The 21,547-nt window shown below is 37.1% G+C and overlaps 1 protein-coding gene across 1 annotated transcript in view; it reads left to right on the forward strand.

Annotated features, from left to right (window-relative positions):
- The window catches only part of LOC126188355 (titin), a 516,411-nt gene that overhangs the window by 316,982 nt on the left and 177,882 nt on the right, over positions 1-21,547 (forward strand). Inside the window, exons 90-93 of the mRNA XM_049929953.1 lie at positions 2,640-2,709; positions 9,307-10,596; positions 14,284-14,350; positions 17,824-17,877. Of these exons, the coding sequence (XP_049785910.1) occupies positions 2,640-2,709; positions 9,307-10,596; positions 14,284-14,350; positions 17,824-17,877 (1,481 nt within the window). The remainder of the gene's footprint in view (positions 1-2,639; positions 2,710-9,306; positions 10,597-14,283; positions 14,351-17,823; positions 17,878-21,547) is intronic.

Below are 21,547 nucleotides of genomic sequence, written 5' to 3' on the forward strand. Positions count from 1 at the left end.
GCAGCTCCAACCACAATGCCTTCCGGTCAGTGCTGCTGGAGATAGTGGTCATTTGTACGTGAGGTGTGTCTGCTTGTGTGAATATGTGTGTGTTTTCTTTTCTAAAGAAGGCTTTGGCAAGCTAAATGTGTAACAGTCTTTTCATTGTGCCTGGCTGCAACTCAACGAGTCGTCTTGATGGTGAGTAACAATCTACACTTATCCTAATATTGTTATTTAAAGAGTGAAGTATTTTAACTACAGCACACAGTACATAATTTCTCCCATATAATTTGTTGTAAATAATCTATTAAAATTAATAAGGGATAATGATAGTAAAAATTATGATACTAAAAAGGGAAAAAATTGCGTACATTAATCTTCAGTAACATTCACTTTAACTTAGAAAAGAGTGAACAATGCTGCTACCATAATCTTTGGTCACTTACTCTTTGTTAATATGCACCTGACAGGTAGTATGTTTAAATTTGAAATTAAGGAGAAAAAATTCCTTCAGGGCAATTTTTTTCTATACTGTAGGATAGTTATTATTTAGAAACTTGTAGCTTATTTGGCACAAATGTGTCACATGCTATAGTCTTGTCTGTAAACTCAAGCGCTTTTGGTGGGGAAAGTGGCCTTTCCCGGAAGTACACTGCCACTGGCCTACAGGGGCACCCAAAATCAGTTGCCTGTTACCTGTCTAGCGGTGTAGATCTGTGTGCAGTGATTTACGTCATTTCTGTTTGTGGGGCCTTAGTTGCCAGTGTCAGTCAGTTAACTATGTATACTCACTGATATACTTCAGTATCTGTGATGGATAATCGTTGTGCAATGCAAGAAAATGTGCAAACTACAAAGGAGAGGAGGTACTGAATTTGTGGAGTAAGGAGCGTTTGATCATCTCTAATGTTATTACAGCATGTGTTAAAGAGGCAACACAAAAAGAACTGTTGGTTAATGTTACCTGTCCCAATGTCTGCCTCCGTAGCGTAATGGTAGCTTTACCGCCTACCACGCAAGGGGCCCGGGTTCAATTCCTGCCAGGGGACTGGGTGTCATGTGTCCTCCATCATAATTTCATTATCATTAACTCGCAAGTCTCTGAAGTGGGGTCAGCTGAAAATGACTTGCAATACGGCTGTCGAATTCCCCCCAAATGGGGCCTCCCGGTCAACAATGCCATATGATCATTTCATTTCATTTTCACCAGTCCCAATCAAAAGGCTGAAATTCATGCAAATGCCAACCTCACCACAATTGGACACATAAGGAAGGAATGCGAAAATAAGCCTCATGGTTTACTGAAGTTGCCATGAAGAAAAACAAATAATTTTGGGAGGAAACCCATCATTATAGACTGTTTCACAATCATGTAAAACCTTCGATGCTAATGAAACAGCAGGGTTTGAATGTGTTCTGTCACTAAATCTCTATCTCAGTTACTATTCACCTGATTCTAAGATATATTGCTTAAAACATGTGTGCAGGAGCTTTTATAAACACTGCTGAAATTTCCTTTGAAACATGTACACCAATTCTGTACTTCTAAGTAAAAAGCTTGACATATGAGGTGCATTCACATATAAATTTTTATTTTTTGGTAAAAACTTTATTTCTTAATCTACAGCAATGTTATCCTGTTTAAAATATTCCCCATTACATACTATACATATATGCCGATGCTTTTTCCAATTCTCGAAACTCTTTGGGAACTGTTTCCTCCGGATAGTTTATAGGTATCTTAACTGTGCATTTTTAATCTCATCCATGCTTGTAAAATTGCTGTTCTTAAAGGCCTGCCTTGAAATGTTTATATCACTTGTATGTCCTTGGTTTACTCATAACAGACTCACCAAAAGCAGTACTTAACATTTCTAAAAAATTCATACACTTTATTCCATCCTTATAACAAAATTTGATGCAGATTCTCTAATCTATTTTTATACAAAACAAATAATCTTTGGTGCTACCAAAACGCATGTAATCTTCTTGACTGCAGACAACAGAGTAAATACCCAATATGCATAACATTATACACATACTTTTCAGACATATTTACAAAGACTGTGATAAGAAAAGTAGTGCAAATCAGACTAATACAATACACAAAATTGTAAATTTCTGGTTACTTTTTAAACACTCTTGTGTGGAAAGAATTGTTAAGTTTCAATGCAGCCCTTGAAAGAAAACTTCTACCTGTTAGTTGAAACACAAAGTAAGAACAAGACTTAAATTCTACAGATTGATTGTATCAATGGGGTTCGTTTTACAAATAATAGTAGAGGAATATACATTCACATGAACAGGCATTCAGTTCGATGTTTGTTGTGGAATTATGACTTCCATTGTTATTTTAATATTATTTACTCTACAATGTTGTGTTTCGGAAGGAGCTATCATCTTTTGTATTCCTTATAGTCTTAACGCTTTTGTCTAAAAATAAACACTCTTTTGTGTGATCTAATCTGTAAATGGTCAAATGCAGCTGTATTGAAATACCAATTAAATTAGTATTCTGTAAAATGACCTTTTTTCAGCTTCATTACAATACACCGGTATTTTGCAAAGTAGCCACAAGAACATGTATCTAACTAAAATCTATGAAATTACTCCCAGTTTTCTATTTAAAGCACCTCCATTTTATTTTTTTTCCACAGGGAAATTGTGGACATCCATGAGACACATGTTCTGGAATCCACTGCACAGTTTGCAGAGAAAACAAAAAAGGTAATTAGATGAAGTACAGCCAACTAATCTCATGAGTAAACTACTATGCTTCTGTCAATAATTAGAAATTTTCAGATATGAGCATAAGGAAATTAAATGACCAAACATTAAAGAGGGGTGAGAGGTTGGGCTTACAGTTCAAGGTAAGCAAGTAAGTACTTTATTTGTGCATAGATCATATCATGATGATACTGGATACTTTGACAATTTAAAATTCAGACATAAACACACTCACCCACACTCAGTCACACGCGCATGTGAGCACATCCACTTCCACACACACAACAGATATTTTGATGCTGCAAACACTGTATGTACATTTAATCTTCAGCTGCTTTGATTTGAGTGCAAGTACTCTGCAATGTTGTATGGGCTAAATAGGGTAAGGTAATTTTCGGCCTATGTTTGAGAGCTTGAACCACGTGTATACTCTTTGTATTCTACCTCTGAACCCGGCAATGTTATGTAATTGTTAAATATGTGTGGAAAATGGATATATGTCCTAATCTTCTTCTCCCCACACCCTCCCATCTGCCTGTCCATCTCCTCCTCCTCCTCCTTATCTTTGTTCACCTCCTCATCCTCCCTTGTCTCTCTGTCCATCACCTCCTCTACCTCTTTCTGTCCATATCCTCTCTCCACATCCTCCTCCCCCCCCTCTCTCTCCATCTCCTCTTTGTACATTTCCTATCCCCTCCCTCCTAGTCCATCTCAGTTCCTCTCTCTCTCTCTCTCTGACCTTGAACATCATTTATTGCCATTGACAATGAAACCATTATTGGGAATCGAAGTCACTTAAAATGAATGGGTAATTTGGTTGGGATCATTGATATACAAGGTACGAGCGACCTGTCCTGCTGCCAATATGTCAGGATGGTAGCTTCAACGACAGCATGTTGCATAATTTTAACCTGAGAATGGGTAGGATTACAAGGTTTTGAATGATTCAGATTCCATAGTAGTATTCTAATCATAAGCCAATAAGCCATAACTTTAAACAATGGAAAATCTGGGATGGAATAATGACAATATTATGGAAAGGACAGATTACCACTCGTGCTATAGCGTAGATGCTGAGTCGCGGACAGGCACTAATAAAAGACTACTGTACATAAACAAATAAGCTGTTGGCCAGAAAGCTTTCTTCTAAAATAGACAGCATACACACACACATTCACACAAATGCAGCTCACATACATGTGACCGCTGTCTCTGGTTACTGAGGCCATACTGTGAGCAACTGTGTGTAGTGGGTGGGATGGGGAGGGGGAGTGAGAGCAGGGTACGGGTGGGGGACAGTAGAGCACTGTTTGTGGGAGAATCCAGGAATGAGGTGGGGAGAGGATAGTGCAGCTAGGTGCAGTTGGAGAGAAGCATGGGTATGCTGGTGGAATAGAAGGCTGTGTGATGCAGGAGTGGGAATGTGGGTGAAGGACGGTGACTAACGAGCATTGAGGCCATGGGGGTTGCAGGAATGTAGGATGTATTGCAGGGAGAGCTCACATCTGCACAATTCAGAGAAGCTGGTGTTAGTGGGAAGGATTCAGGTGGCACAGGTTGTGAAGAAGTCATTGAAATAAAGAATGTTGTATTGGCCAGAACACTCAGCAACTGGATGATCCAGTTATTTTTTGGCCACAGTTTGTTGGTGCCCATTAATGCGGACAGACAGTTTGTTGGCTGTCATGCTCACATACAATGCAACACAGTGATTGCAGTGTAATTTGTAGATCACATAACTGGTTTCAGGCACCCTGCCTTTGATGGGATAGGTGATGCTAGTGACCAGACTGGAGTAGGTGGTGGTGGGAGGATGTATGGGACAGGGCTTTCACTTAGGTCTGTTACTGGGATATGAGGCACGTGGTAAGGTGTCGGGAGCAGGGGCTGTGTACAGGTGAACAAGGAGCTCGTGTGGATTTGATGGGCAGTTGAATACCACTGTCGGACGGATCAGAAGCATCACCTTTCCGATCAAAGGCAGGGCTATCTGTGGGAACCAGTTATGTGGTCTGCAAGCTAAGCTGTAATCACTGTGCTGCATTTTACATGAGCATGACAGCCAACAAGCTGTCTGTCTACATGAATGGCCACTGAAAGAGACATGGACCACCCAGTTGCTGAGCATGCTGCCCAACACAGTGTCCTTCATTTTAGTGACTGCTTCACAGCCTGTGCCATCTGGATCCTTCTTAACAACACCAGCTTTTCAGAATTGCGAAGGTGGGAACTCTCTCTGCAATGTATCCTACATTCCCATAATCCTATTGTCCTTAACCTCCTTTATTCATTGTCATTCACTCATCTATCCCCTTCCCTGTTCCAACTCCACAGCCTTCTATTTCCATAAGGGCACCCACAGTCTTTTTACTTCTCTCCTTTTCTGCTCCCACCTGGCCTTCCATCTAACCTCCTGACAAAATAAACTGGAATAGAGGGGAGAACCGATAGAGGTACTCAAAGTACCCTCCTCCACACACCGTCAAGTGGCTTGGGGAGTATGGATGTGGATGTAGATGTAGATGTAGACTGCACCTAGTTGCCCTACGACCATTCTATCTCGTCCCTGTATGCTCCCAAAAACAGCATTTTACCATCCCCCAAGCACACCCTGCTCTCCCTCCCCCTTCCAGCGCCATCCTCCTCTGTACCCCACCACCCAGATTGTTTATGCCATCATGCACAGTTACTCACAGTCTGACTTCAGCAGATAGAGACAGTGGTCATGTGTGTGTAAGCTGCATTTGCATTAATGTATTGTGTATGTTGCCCGTATCATAAGAAGACTTTCTGGCTGAAAACTTACATGTATAGTAGTCTTTTTGTTGTGCCTGTCTGCAGCTCAACACCTTTGGTATATAGTGAGTTGCAATTTATCCTTTTCATATTGTCATTAAGCCATAACTTTGATGTTTTGTGTTAAAAACAACTGTGAGGAAGACACATGGTTGTCTATACAATTTCTTTTTAAAGTTTTGTGTGTGTGTATCAATAAATTTTCGAGATTTTTGCTAGCAGTGTTTCCTCTTCATATATTATATACAGTGCTGATGGCAGTTATATGAGTTGAGTAGTATGAAGGGGAAGCAGTGGTTGGGAAGGGAGTGAGACAGGGCTGTAACCTGTCCCCGATGTTATTCAATTTGTACATTCAAAAAGCAGTAAAAGAAACTAAAGAAAAGTTTGGAGTAGAAATTATAGTTCAGGGAGTAGAAATAAAAAATTTTAAGATTTTCCGATGACATTGTAATACTGTCAGAGACAGCAAAGGACTTGGAAGAGCAGTTGAACAGAATGGACAGTGTCTTAGTCAAATTAAATCAGGGGATGCTAAGAGAATTAGATTAGGAAATGAGATACTTAATGTAGTCGGTGAGTTTTGCTATTTGGCCAGCAAAATAACTGATAATGGCTGAAGTAGAGAGGATATAAAATGTAGACTGGCAATGACAAGAAAAACATTTTGGAAGAAGAGAAATCTGTTAACATTGATTATAGATTTAAGTGTTAGGAAGACTTTTCTGAAGGTATTGATCTGGAGTGTAGCCATATGTGGAAGTAAAACATCGATGATAAACAGTTTAAACAAAAATAGAATAGCAGCTTTTGAAATGTGGTGCTACAGATGAATGTTGAAGATTGGATGGGTTGGTCACATAACTAATGATGAGGTACTGAACAGAATTTGGAAGACAAGAAATTTGTGGTAAAACTTGATGAAAAGAAGGGATCAGGTGATAGGGCACTTACTGAGACATCAAGCAATCACAAATTTAGTATTGGGGGGAAATGTGAGGATAAAAATTGTAGAGGGACACAACGAGATGAATACACTAAGCAGATTCAGAAAGCTGCAGGTTGCAGTAGTTATTTGGAGATGAAGAGGCTTACACAGGATAGAGTAGCAAAGAGAGCTGCATCAAACCAGTCTTCTGACTGAATGCTACAACAACAACAACAACATACATATATTCAGTGCTTGATTTCTGGTGGCAGTGCATATATTTTTATACCATATAAATCAGACCAAAACTATGTAGCTTGCATCTGCCCAAACATTTATTAGAGAGCATATAAAAATTTGAATGAAATCAGTCCAGGAATTTTTGAGATTTTTGCTAATAATGTTAAACAATGACTTTGTGATCGCTTGATGTCTCAGTAAGTGCCCTATCTTTAAACCATAGTGTAGATGAAGACTGATATAAAAAAATAAGGTTCCTTTGTCTGTGATGCTTTTATCTATTTGAGCAACAAAAAAATTGTTGCTGAATGTGGAAAGTAGGAGAGTGATACTGGTAGAATTGAAACTGTGAAGGTCAGTTGTGAGTCAGGCCTGGATACCTTGGTAAGAGCATAGCAAGGCTCCAGGATCGAGTCCCAGTTTGGCAGAAAGTTTCGATCTGTCAGGAAGTTTCAGACCTTTTCATCCTCTATTACAGAATGTAAAAGTCTAGCCAGAAACAGCTCCTTGCCTATGGATCAACTATTTCCCAGCACTTTTCATTTTTCAAGGAGTGCTAATCCAGAAGGCTATGCAGGAGAATGTAACGAATGGCAGCTATCTTTAAATGTAAGTGTAATGTAATGGCTACAACAAAGAAAAAGAACGTGATTGTATACAATTAGAAGATCAATGATGTACAGCTTGATCCTGTCACATTATATATTTGTTTAGGAGTAACATTACAATGCCGTATGAAATTGAATGATTACATAAAATCAGTATTAGGGAAGGTGCATGTAAGACTAAGATTTATTACTAGGGTTTTGGGAAAGTGGGATGCAGCTGTAAAAGGAATCACATGTGAGCTGCTAGTGTGACTAGTTCTAGTGTATTTATGCAGTGTTTTGAGCCCACATCAGTTAGGCATGAGAATAGGCAGTAATCAAATTCAGAGACACACTGATGGGATCATAGCAGGTAAGTATAGCTCACACACAAATGTGTGTGTCCTTTGACAACTCAGTTAGGAATCCTCGGAAGAAGGAAGACACAATGCTTGTGAAAGCCTGATTGGTAAATTTAGAGAATCTGTGTCTGAAGGAGACTGTGTGACTGTTATGCTGCCACATAAATATTGTGAGAATAATGTAAGACAGAGTAGGGCCTGTCAGAGTCAAACAGACAGTATTTTTCCCTCACTTGATACGCAAATGCGATAAGACAGAAAATCACTGATATTGGCGCATAGTACCTCCTCCGTGCAGAGTACCGTAGGCATCCGAGAAGAATGCCTGTGAGGGGTAAGACAGGCAGCAGGGAAGTGGTCCTTCTCCTCTCTTCCTTCCCTCCTGTGACTCCCCACCATTTGGGCTGTTGCCCATATGAAAAGTGTTCTTTTACTGGCAAGGTCAGCGTGTTGCATTTCACTGTTTGCCATTTGTGATCTCCCATTTTCGTTTTATTTCTTATGATGAAAGTTCTAGTGAAAACCAGACATCACATCCACATTAAAAGCAAGAAAATTCAAGACAAATTGCTACTTACCGTAAAGAAGACGTGTCAAGATGCAGACGGGCATAATTAAAAGACACTCACTTACGGCTTTTGGCCACAGCCATCACCAGTAAAAGACACACACACACACACACACACACACACATGTACCATTCACGCACACACACAAGCAAGCACACCTCGCACACATGACTGCCAACTGCAGCATCTTGGACCAGAATGCATCTTGGGCCGAGATGCTGGAGGTGGCGGTCGTGTGTGTGTGCGGTGTGCTTGCTTGTGCATGTGTGTCCCTTTTATGATGAAAGCTGTGGCCAAAAGCTGTATGTGAGTGTATTTTAATTGTGCCTGTTTGCAGTGTGACATCTCTACTTTATGGTAAGTAGCAATCTGTCTTTTCCTACTTTGTTGATATTCCTGCCTGGAGTTTCCATTGTTTGATGTGAGATAGATAGTAGATGTAAAATAAGTGAATGAGATAATAACAGATATATTGATATTTGGGGAGAATTTGAGGCAATCAGTGGCACAAAAAGAATTTGCCATTGAGAATCAGAAAGCTAATTTACTGTAGTCTGTTGTGAAAGAAAATATAAATGAAAGTACCTAAAAATATGCTTCCAATTTCTGTGCATCACTCTGAGTGGGACTGTGAAGACATGATCAGACCAATTGCAATGTGAACCTACATATTTAAGTAGTCATTCTTCATGGTGTCCAGACGCGAATGGGATGATAAGAAACCCTAATAACTGATGCAGTGCGAAGTTCCCTCTAACATGCAATGGTTTGCAGAATATGGATGTAAAAGTAGATCTAGCATGAATAGAAAGACAAAGGTGTGAGTTGAATTTAAAGGAAAGCATGAAACAAAAGAGGAGAAAGCTATTTAGGTTAATGGAAATGGACCATGAGGAAGATTCTGTTGTTATTAACATTCTTGATCATTAATTACCAGTCTTTGTAAGCTGTTCCTTCTGTGACATTATTCCTTGTGAAATTCATGTTAAATATGATAAAATTTTATCTATTGCTCATATTATAGTAGATATGGTTTTTAACACCTATATTGTACTGTTAATTACCTAGTATTTATTCTTCGTTTTTAGTGATCTCTTCTCTTTGCACTGTTTCAGGTCACTGCACAGAAAGTCTTTCCAGTTCAAGATTCAGTTGAGATATCTGCAATTGCATCATGTAAAAAAGTTGATGACACAAGTGAAAAACCCATTCTGACAGAAGAAAAGGCAAAAGAAATTGTTCCAGTTCAAGAAAGTGTTACAGTTTCTGAAGTGGATGTTAAAGATGATGTGAAATATCTTAAGACACGGAAGACCAAAGTGACAGCTGATACAAAAGTAAATATACAGGAGTCAGTATCCATTTCACAACTGAAAAGTGAAGATATGGTGCAAGAATTTGAAGTAAAGCCCTTAGAGGAACAGGCAGATAGGAAGGTCAGTGTCCAAGAATCTGTTAGTGTGTCTGAAGTTATTACAGAAGACAGAGTCATAGATCTGAAAGAAACAAAACCAAAAGAAGAAGAAGCTGTGTTGATGAAGCCTGTACAAGAGAGTTTCCTAGTCACTGAAACTCTGTCAGAGACTACTATAACTGAAATGAAAGATGCAAAAACCATGGAGAGTGCAGAATACAAAGTGCCCATTTTAGAACCCATGGTCGTATCTGAAATACAGACTGAAACTACAGTTGAAGAAGTCAAAGACAAAAAACCCAAAAGTTATCAAGCCAAGCCTGATAAGAGTCCTGTACAGCAAGAAGTAGCAGAAATTACTGAGGTTAAAGTAGAAAGGGCACCAGAGTTACAAAAGAAGAAAGAGCAAGTATTGGTTGAAAAGGAAAAGAAGGAAGCTGAGGAAGTAGTGACAGAGAAGAAGGAAACAGATATTGTGACAAAGAAGAAGACTGCTGTCAAAAAGAAAGATCTCGAGGAAGAAGAAGAAATTATTGTCCAGCATGCATTGAAGACTATGCAAAAGCTAGAAAGATGGGAACGTGTGAAACAGGCACAGGAAGTAGAGGAGTTGCTACATTTGATTCCTGTTCAAGAATTTGGACCAGAAAGTGAAAAACCTTTACGTGAACTGGCACGTGTTGGCTGGTTGCTACGGCGAGGGTTAAATGTGCAAGAAGTAACGGCACTTCACCGTGCTGGACACTTCCAGGAACTTCGCACACCATTGGCTCAGTCTGCCCTCGTTTCTTTAGTGGAACGTCAAGGGCACGGAGTTCTGGTTTCACAAGCTCTTGCAGAGGAGGATGAAGTCCAAGGGCCAGAAACAGCTGGCTTCCGTGCATTTCTTCGCATGATTGAACTGGAATATGCTACTGTTGAACAAGCTGTTACTCTTTTTGCTCCTGAAGATTTCCGCCCAGACTCGTGGGAAGTCCAAGAAGCTACAGAGGTATCCATACCACATTAATGCTTAATTAAATATTACTGCAATTTAAACTTCTGATTATAATTTTTTCTCACATGATAACTCACAGCTGTCACTTTGCTATGTCTTAGATAGATAAATGACTATACCTACCGAGGTTACTTGGTTTTCTTACATAACAGCTATATTAAAAAATTTATTATTCAGCTTTGAGATTTTGCAACTGAAGGTTCTTCTGTTTGGACCTGTAAAAAGAAAGAATGGCAGGAAAACATGTAACAAGTTCAACATTGGTATAAAATTGCTGTAAAAATGTGAGTAGTTACTGAATTCAAACGATAAAATGAACGAAAATTATGCAACATTTTATAATATAGTATAGTATCATATGTTTATTGGTCCTCTTTTATCTTTTTTGTACATAGGTACAAGGAAATAGTTGATAAGATATTAATGTCAGTATGACTAAAGTGATAAAATGAACATCCAGAAACTAGTTGTTAGCTATAAAACAGTTTCTTTCTGCTCTGCAAGAATGGAATGCTTCAGAAATAATCTGTTTTGTACTTCTTCTGTTCATAATGTTGGTTGGATAACACAATAGCAACTAATCTGGTATCACAGTGTTCTTTGCTGAGCTTCCTAGAACAATGAAACTTGTCCCATTTTTATTTTTGTGCTACATACTTTGGTTGTATTACATGCATCATATGCTTTAAAATGTCAGTTGACTTATCTAAGCACCCATGTTATAAACTCATGCAGAAGTATTTCACAATAACTTAACTACCAGGAAGGGCACAATACATAATTATTGTTTGGAAAGACATTAGGTCCTTGTTTTACATGTAATATCATTTGAAACATATCGTTGGATGCCTATCTTGAAAACTTTAGGATTGACCATTGGATACTGACATTTCAGCTGATATTTAATAATTTTCATTTACACAAATCCTAACTGCCATTACTTTTTAGCACATTTTTCATTGTTTAGACACTTGTCATGCTCTGGGACTAATTTCTGTATATCATTATTAGAGAAGGAAAGTTGCTACTCACCATGTAGTGGAGAGGCTGGGTCGCAATAGGCACAACAAAAAGATTCACACAGTTATAGCTTTCGACCATTAAGCCTTTTGTCAGCAATAGACACAATGTGGTTTCAGTTGTCTGAGACTGCAGACATGTGTGCAAGTTGCATTTGCATGAGTATGTGTGTGCGTGTGTGTATGTGTGTCTATTGCTGACAAAGGCCTTAATGGCCAAAAGCTATCTACATCTACATTTATACTCCGCAAGCCACCCTACGGTGTATGGCGGAGGGCACTTTACGTGCCATTGCCATTACCTCCCTTTCCTGTTCCAGTCGCGTATGGTTCGCGGCAAGAACGACTGTCTGAAAGCCTCTGTGCGAGCTCTAATCTCTCTAATTTTACATTCGTGATCTCCTTGGGAGGTATAAGTAGGGGGAAGCAATATATTCGATACCTCATCCAGAAACGCACCCTCTCGAAACCTGGCGAGCAAGCTACACCGCGATGCAGAGCACCTCTCTTGCAGAGTCTGCCACTTGAGTTTGTTAAACATCTCCGTAACGCTATCATGGTTACCAAATAACCCTGTGACGAAACGCGCCGCTCTTCTTTGGATCTTCTCTATCTCCTCCGTCAACCCGATCTGGTGCGGATCCCACACTGATGAGCAATACTCAAGTATAGGTCGAACGAGTGTTTTGTAAGCCACCTCCTTTGTTGATGGACTACATTTTCTAAGGACTCGCCCAATGAATCTCAACCTGGTACCCGCCTTACCAACAATTAATTTTATATGATCATTGTGTGAATCTTTTTGTTGTGCCTATTGTGACCCAGCATCTCCACTGTATGGTGAGAAGCAACTTTCCTTCTCTAATATTGGTACATTCCGTCCTGGATTTTCCGTTGTTTGATTTCCATATATCCTTGTTACACAAATTTACCACCTGTGATTAAGCCACTTGGTGAGAGTTTCTTTCATGTTGCTGTTGAAGTGCAGGAGTCAACATGGTGAAGCATCGATGTTATTTTGATGCATTTTTACCATATATAATGGAGCGATAAATTTTGTTGTTGTCATAGAAATGAAAATCTCATGTAACTCATCTTCTTTCTAGCTCCATGCCAGAAGATAACCATTTTTCTTCATTTGCTAAATGGTGCTTGTGAATAGTATGAGTGTCTCGGATAACTTTAAAGTTCTGTCACCTTCTCCTTTTGTTTGAGTCAAGTGGTTGCAGTTGATGTTAATAAAATTTTGTGCCACAATAATAAATATAATAATAACCATTTTTACTTTGCCTACTTATTTATAAATGTAAAACAAAAACTACTGAGTTATCACCCTTGGAATTTCAGAAATCAGTATGTTGTCTCTTGCAATTAGGCAAATGGAAATCCAACCATTTGTTGCATGGGAAACGTGTTGTGTCCCTTACCTGTATCAGTGAACAGCTAAAACAGTGTATAGTCTGAGTTGCAGGTTGCTTATCTAACAACTACCAGTGGCATTAATTTTAATATATTGGATAATCATTGTCCAAAATTAAAAATTTAAAATGCTGGCATAATCTACTCATTAAGAGGTATAATCTTACAGTAAAAGTTTAACACAGTGAGCCAAGTATTAAAGTAAGAAACTGTGTTTATTTCACGAGGCAGTGTAAGTGGTGGAGCACAAATTACCTGGATTACATTCATCCAGTATTTGAGAATGAAAGCACTTACTGACGTCCAACAAACTTTACTAGTAATTTCAAAGTTTTTCAAATCTTTTCTTGCTGACGTGCCCACAAATTAGTGAAAGGAAAACAGTTTATCACATTTTTGCTGTTCATGCAGGAAAACTTCATCAGGCATGATGATGTAATTTATTACTTCTCTACTCTAACTCTATCCTCAACACGTTTTTCAGACAGTATCCACATGTACCCCTGACCGTACCTGCAAAATTACAAGTATATCATTGTACCATGCATAGTTCACAAGATATTTAAAGAATGGGAATGTTTGACAGCATTTATGCTTCAGTACTTTTATTTATGGAAAATGCTCATTGACACTCATATGAGCCAATGCCTTGATTATATGCCTGCCTAATATGCAGAGCATTTTATGTGTGGTGCATGTCTGAATATTCCACCATGATTTGTCGTTACAGATATTGCCTGATATACTCTTGTTCATCAGGCACAGTGTTAAAAGAACTTATTTAAGTATACTTTTAACATTGTCACATTTTAGAAGATGTAAAAGTTTATTTATTGAAAGGAGGATTGCATGTTTCAGCTAATAAAGTACAAGACAAGTGTGAAATTGATTTTACAGTTATTTTTACTAACAAATATTAGTTTATAAGAGTTATGCATGTTTTCACATTGATCATACATCAATTTATTATAGTAGCTGAATTTACACAATAGGTTTTGCTTTTTATCCCCATCACTGATAATCAGGATTTAAAAAATTTATTATTTTAAAGAAGAGAGTCATTACAAGAAATGATTCACTGTAAGATATGATGTAACTATGATCACAGATACTAGAGATTTACCCTGTCAGTTTATACAATCAGTTTAATCAGTCTCCAAATAAAGTGTAATAATTTGTGTAAGAGTATAAATATTGCTAAAGTTCTTTAAATATAACTTTTTATGTATTTGCTTTTTTTTAGGTTGTGGAGAAGACACATATAACACAACAGGCAGAAACTATAAAACAAGCTGAAGTTCGTATTGCTGGTAAGCAGTTTCTCTCTGTGAAAATATGTCGATTTTACGTCTCGTTGCATGATAATTGTGTTCTCCAGCATCTACAAAATAAAAGGATAATTGTAATAATAACACTGTATTGTTATTTTTGCAAAGAATATTTGCTTGCTATGAGTGACATTAATTGGCTTTGGAAGCTTCAGAATATTACATAGACAGGCTAAGAGTTTATAACAGAAATGTGTGAGACATGAAAACAGAGTTCCACTTAATAAGACACATATACTGGTTACATGCAGCTAAAGTGATGTGCAGCAATTTTTTTAACACAGAAGTGTAATTAATTTATTGTCTTATTGATGTAATGTGACTGCTGTTGCCATTAAATTCTACAGTATTCACATGTCCGGCTTCCAGAGTATGGAGAGCTACACTTCATTTTTCACATTTCAGCCAAGTTATCTCTGTATTATTAGTGAGATCTTGTACAATAACAAACAAAGCTAAGTTTATATCTCCAAAGTTAAAACTAGTAGTCATACAGAAAAGAGATGAAAAGTTCCACAGGTACTTTTTGTCACAATCTGCTAGTCTGCAAGACTAAGATTCCTAACTTTTTGTGTAACAATAAGTTAAATAGAAGTTATGCCCAAGGCAAAGAAAAACAGCTGAAAAAAACAATGACATTACAGGAAAAATTAAATCTCAGCTCAGAGGCTATGAAAAATAATTTATGCTGCCCGAGTTGTTAACATGGAGGGGACCCAGAGGAAGGGGGGAGTGGTTGTCTGCAGTCAGGACTGATTAGGAGAGGTAGAGTGAATAAATAACATATAACCGCATGTTACGAAAGAGTAATATAAGATGGAAAGATGCTGGGCCAGATTCAGGAATAAATAGGAATTCACGGTTACGAACAGAGACAAAAAGAAAAGCTGGGAAGCAGGGGCAGGGGGGAACACGAAGGGGACGAGATATTTTTACGATGGTAGTGAAAACATAAAAATAGGTAGAGGGAGAGACACTGAGAAGAGGTGAGGGGAATAAAAAGAGGATTTGTGTTTAATAGGTTTGTAAAAATGTTGTGGGAATAATGAAAAGTGGGAAAGTAAAGGAAAAATGGGGAAGGTAGGAGTAACATACAGTTGCAAGAGCTGTAAGAAAAATGTAATGAGAACACTGAATATTTTGAGAAATAACTCCTCCCTTTGTAGTTTCCAAATAATAATTTCGTGTTGAAGAATTTCCAGATACTGCTATTAAGATTTGCAACTTTTACACTGAGTTGTTCCAGTTTAACACTGAAATATTCCGAGGTTTTCCTACTCAATTTCTGTTTGTCATTACCCCTTCACATCGCCCCCCTTTCCTTTGACTTCTCCTGCAACCTTTTCTTTTTTTACCTCCTGACTGTCTTCCCAGTAGTCTTCCCTTGCAGTGTGTGAAGACATTTCACTCTGCTGTGGTGCTTCCTGAACCTCCTCCTTTTCAGTATCCAACACTCTTCAATTCATGAGCTTGCTGTGTCTTATACATTTACTTTTAAGTTCAGCACCCTTTCATTTGCAAATGACACATTTTTCAGTTCGATACAAACTCTTTTATCGTGGAGGAATATTCTTCCATGCTGTCAGTTTCCACAAAAAAGCAAATTTAGGTGTTCGTATGTTCAACAATCTTTCTTTCCTGTTCTTTAAGTCATCTCATCATTCCAACATGTTATCATCTCATCATTCCAACATGTTATTTTTACAGTGCTATTCACAGGGGTATGAGGAGTAAATTTTGTAGCATTATATTACTAATCAAACAGAACTGATACATTTCATGCAGATATTATTTACAACATTTCAGTCTTCTGCCAACTTGGTAAGATTAATGACCAATTCTTGAAAAAATGAACTGCAGCAAAATGGCGGAACACTTACAAAAAATTGTTGTGGTCTGATGACAGTTAAATATAAAAATTAAAAGTTTTTTTTAATAATTAAATGTAAATGCCTAGAGTCATTTAAAGCCTACATTATTAGTAGTTAGTTCCCTGGGTTTGCATATTAAGTTAAATATCATGACACAATGATTCTAGAGAATAAACAGTCATACAACCAGCTATTTAGTGATAAGGCAAATGTTAACTACTATCCACTGAAACTATCAGGAGGCTGAACAGCATCATACAGCCCATCTTTGAGCACTGCTTAAGTGCCAAGGATCCTTATAGCTCAAATAATTGCAGAGATTCAGAAGGATTTTTCGTGCACTGCATGGCCAAATGGAGCAGGATCGGAGACAAGTGACAGATGAAGTAAAAAGAGTCATGGATATATATTTCTTGTTCTGAATTTATGATAATTGTAGACACATATTTAGCTTTTGTAGTCTCTGTATGTCTATAACAGTAAGAGTTTAATTAATGAATTGAAGACACGTGTTTTGCTTTTGTCTTCCATATGTGTCTATAACAATATGCACACAATTCCCATTTGTCTTTAAAATGAGTATTATTGCCAATCATTGTCTTTTATGCACTGGGGAGACAACTCAGTTTGATTTTTTTAGTGCGTGAGTAAAGTTTGTTGTAGGTAGTGAAGGTTGTATATATATTTCCAGTGTTACATTAAGGCACTGCTCATAAACATTGTGAGAAATTAATAGTGACAAATTTATTAACTGAGTAAATGTGATGTGAACACTGTGCTAATCTGCCATGTTTTAATACTGTATAATGTTGCTTCACAATGTCCCTATGCAGCTTTATGCAATTTATTTTCAAATAAGTGAGAAATTTGTGGGAATGAAACATAGAAAATTGGCAAATGTTTTTGCTTATAGTAAAAAAAAAAAAAAAAAAAACTGTGTGTACCATACAACCAAAAAATTTTCATAGCCTTTTTTCTGTTATGAATCTGCAATAAAATCTAACTTCATTAATAACAGAATGAAAAAAAAGTTTTCTTACAGTCAGTGATAGCTTGGATTTTCATTTCTTTATGTTTAAATGTGAAAATTATGCATGCATTAAATTAATAAATAAAATTAAATATTTAAGGGCCTTGAAAGTACTTTCTTTGCATGGATTTTAACTTGTTTCCATACTTCAAAGTGCATGATAAAGGGTCTTACAAGCTGTTGTTATACATCTGTAACTTTGATTGTACAGTTTGTTGCCTCCTCATCCCACCCCTTAGTTTTAGTGCTGTAGGAAGCATGCATGTAAATCTTGTATGAAGCAAGTTGGTTTTTGTGTTTCTTCAGTAAAAATCTACTCTTTTATATTTAACGTAGCATTTTCTTCAAAGAATTAAATGTGTTAATACTAGTGACTCACATTATTATTGTTATTTCTAGTTTGTTTGAGGAGTGCAACATTACATTTGACATTGATTAAAGGTTATTAAAAGTCAAATTTCATGTCAAAGTAAATCTGTTTTAATTTTCAAAGAAATAGGTTCTCAATAAAAATACAGGGAAAATTTGGCCTTATGAGTATAAATGATTTTCAGATGAGAAGAAAGTGACTAAGAAGAGGAAGACAAAGACTGAAGTTGAAAAAGAAGGTTTGAAAACAATAAATATAGTTCCTTTTCCTTTGTTGCTCTACCCACAACTATGCATTTGCTCTAAATACCAGACTGACTTTTTCCTTGTAGCTCTATTTTGTCGGTTCACATGACTTTTTTTAAAGAACATTTTCTTAGAACTCACTTGCCATTTAACTCTCTCTGTGCTTGTTATTAGCCCAGTAGCTCTTCTATTTATAGTGTATTTCTTGCCACACTGACATTTTCTTATTTCCTCCCCTCCATTGCTATTACATTTATGCGCCGTTATTAATTTCTGGGGAAATAAATAGCAGCAAATGAAGCAAGTCACTTTTGGTATAAAAGTCGAAATGAATTTCTTTTAGCAATGAAGGGTGGACTGTTTCTGTAGCATAATATGATACAGGTAGCACTTTCCATGTTTTTTCTGAAAGAGACAAGTACACAGATAAATGCAACTGTTTTAAGGAAAAAACTCTTCATAAAGAGAAATGTATCCTAGGAAAAGGGGAAAAATTATGAAAATACTTGAAGTTGTTGTGGCTGCATTTTGTAGACTTTTTCATAGCATAAAAACTATACTTCATTTTTTATTGTACTGACAAATATGGCTTCACTTAATTTTCTGACAACGTGTCTCCTATATTTTCCCATTGTGAATGTAGGACCCATAATTCAGAAGTGATTTGTAATAGATATGTTCTTATGTTTTATAATAACTATTAATAATCATCTCATTCATATTAGTGAGATATGAACTAAATATAATTATATTAGAACTTGATGAAGTGTGTTTGTACAGCTTTGGATATGATCATATGAGAAACCTGAATGAAAACTGAAATTACTTATTGCTTATTACACAATACGGAGCTTCATTCTTCTAAAATGCCCAGTTATTATGAAAGAGGAAAAGGTTTCATAAATAAGGAAGACATTTTGGGGTTAGCAATGTGTAAGCCAAATCTGTGTAGGAGTGAAGTCTTATCTTAAAGTTGAAAAGATTATTTCTTTGAGTTAAATATTACTTTACACTGTCCAGACACATTAATTTGACCACCTGTCAGAAACCTGAATAATGACCTTCTGCAGCATGGACTTCTGTGAGACAACTAGGAAGAGAGTCAGTGAGGTTCTGGAAGGTACTGACAAGGATGCGGAGTCATGCCAAATCCAGTTCCATGGCCAGCTTCTCTAGGTTCCTCAGTTGAGGATCAGTGGTTCAAAGAACCCAATGGAGGTAGTCCCACAGATTCTTGATTCCATTTAAATCCATGGAGTTTGGTGGCGACTGGAGTGTGATAAACTCATCCTGGGGCTCTTGAACCATGCACCTACACTGCAAGCTGTCTGACCTGTTGCATTGTCCTGCTGGTAGATTCCATTGTGCCAAGGAAAAACAAACTGCTTGTATGGTTGGACATTGTCCCCAAGAATAGATGCGAACATGTGATGATCCGTTGTGCTTTCTGGAATGATGTCATCACTCAGGGGATGCCATGATAACATTTGCCAGACCATATTGCTCCCTACTCCGGCCTGGACCCTTCTCGTGGTTGTTGCAAGGTGTTTGTTTTTATTTCACGTTCCTATAGGCCATTGGCCATCTGTTCGAAGAATATAAGATGTGATTCATCTGAAAATACCACTTGTTGTAACTCAGTGGACATCCAGTTGTGGTATTGCCTATGAACAATGGTAGCATGGGTCTATGAAGCAGATGCCTTTCATGAAGACGTTCACTGAACAGTCATTGAGGAGACACAGGTAGTAGACCCTTGGTTCACCTGGGTGGTCAGATGCTCAACTCTTGCATATCTATTCACTTATACATATCTCTGCAGCAATCTTTCAACCCTGTCATCTATGGCCAGTGGTGCCCCACAGCTGCTTCAGCATCGGTTTTGGATAGTGCCATTTAGCCATGCATGATATACTTTAACCACATCAGCATGCACACATTTTACGAACTTAGCTTCCAGAAATGCTTCCACCCTTGGCTCAAAAGCCAGTGATCGTGCTGTTTTGGATGTCAAATACATTGCTCTGTTTCCACATTAGAACATTGACTGCACTGTCCACCATGTGTCGCCCCCCCCCCTCCCCCCAAACACACACACCAAAATGCTTCACATATCCTACAGTGATAGTGCTGCCACCTGTCATTTGTGAGTGCTTATTGCACATTGACAATGAAGATAGGCAGTGGTCACATTAATGCGGCTGGACCTTGTGTTAACTTCATAATAAGAATAGTTGATCATTTCACTATAAAAATGATTTTCCTTACAGCTTTATTTTTTATAATTTTGTTAATTTAATAGTTCTATCAATTTGCTGATACCAGATTGCAGAGAGGAAGCCAATCAATGTTTATCATTAGGTTCTAAAAAACTGAGTAAATCCTAAAAAAAACTGAGTAAATCATAGTGATATAGTATTGTTAGAGGGGTGCTGATGAATGTTGACAATAAGATTATGGCAGAGTGTAGTAAAGATGTATTTATGTGTAACAGATGCTTGAAGATGGAGTCATATGACCCCAAAAGTGCTAGCAGCTTGAAATAAACACAACAATGAAAATACAACTGTAAGGAAAAATTATTTATATTGGGAAAAGCGAATTGTAAGAATATGAAGGAGAATGTTTTCAGAAACAAGGAAAATAGAGTTGAATATGAGAGAGGGGAGGAAAAGTATGCATTCATGTTAACAGATCCTATTATAAAAATAATTATTAAATTAATGTTAGACATTTGGCAAAAAACTGGAAAGAAAAGGATAAATAGAAATTATGAGACCACTTATCTTTCTTTGATTCCATATGTGTAGAATGTGGTGTAAGACTAATTAGTTCTGCTGTACTTCTTTGGTAACTGTGTTAATGTCTTTCATTTCAAATATAATTTTAGGTCCTTTCAGGAAAGTGCTATCTTGAAGATTTTTAACATTACTGTTGTATTACCTTAGCTTTAACAATGATGCTTAACCACAAAGACACATTTTATTAAAACTCAGGAAAAGTTGTCTTTGCTACCATTTCCTTGACTCACTCATTCCTGCTTTCAAACCATTGTGCTGATGATAGTCCCTGAAACTAAAACAACAAAAGAAGTATTAACAACTACGTGAAATTAGTATTCTTTTGTCACAGTATAATATCTTTTCAAGTCACAAAAACCTCATATAACTGGAACATGATCTTTTTCTTCACTCTAAATATCTGTTGTAGGTTGATTGTTATATTTAAAGCTAACATTCAGAATTGTAACTTGTTCTATCATAGTATTTTTCATTTTTTAAAATTTTTTCAGGCACTCAATAAGACTGATAAATATTGAAAGCTAATTATGACACGTTTTACAAATAGACAGATTGTGGGATATGATTGTCTAAGTTTTGTATTTAATTTACTTTATTCATTCATGAATATGTGAACTTGTTTACTAGTGATTCTCAGATTGGTGCCATAAGAAACTGAGTTTACTGTTGTGTGCATTTCATGTTGTGTTGTGTTTGAAATGGAAAGAAATACAGGTCTCTGTAACATATTATTGTATTACAGCATCATGCTGCAGCTGTATGTATCAACTTATTGAGAAAATTAATATAGTCAAACTTTTGAGGTCATAAAGGAAATGATATTTTTTATTATAATATTGGTATATTATGATGCAAGATTTAG

Source organism: Schistocerca cancellata, chromosome 5 (genome assembly GCF_023864275.1).
Source record: "Schistocerca cancellata isolate TAMUIC-IGC-003103 chromosome 5, iqSchCanc2.1, whole genome shotgun sequence".
NCBI lineage: Eukaryota > Metazoa > Arthropoda > Insecta > Orthoptera > Acrididae > Schistocerca > Schistocerca cancellata.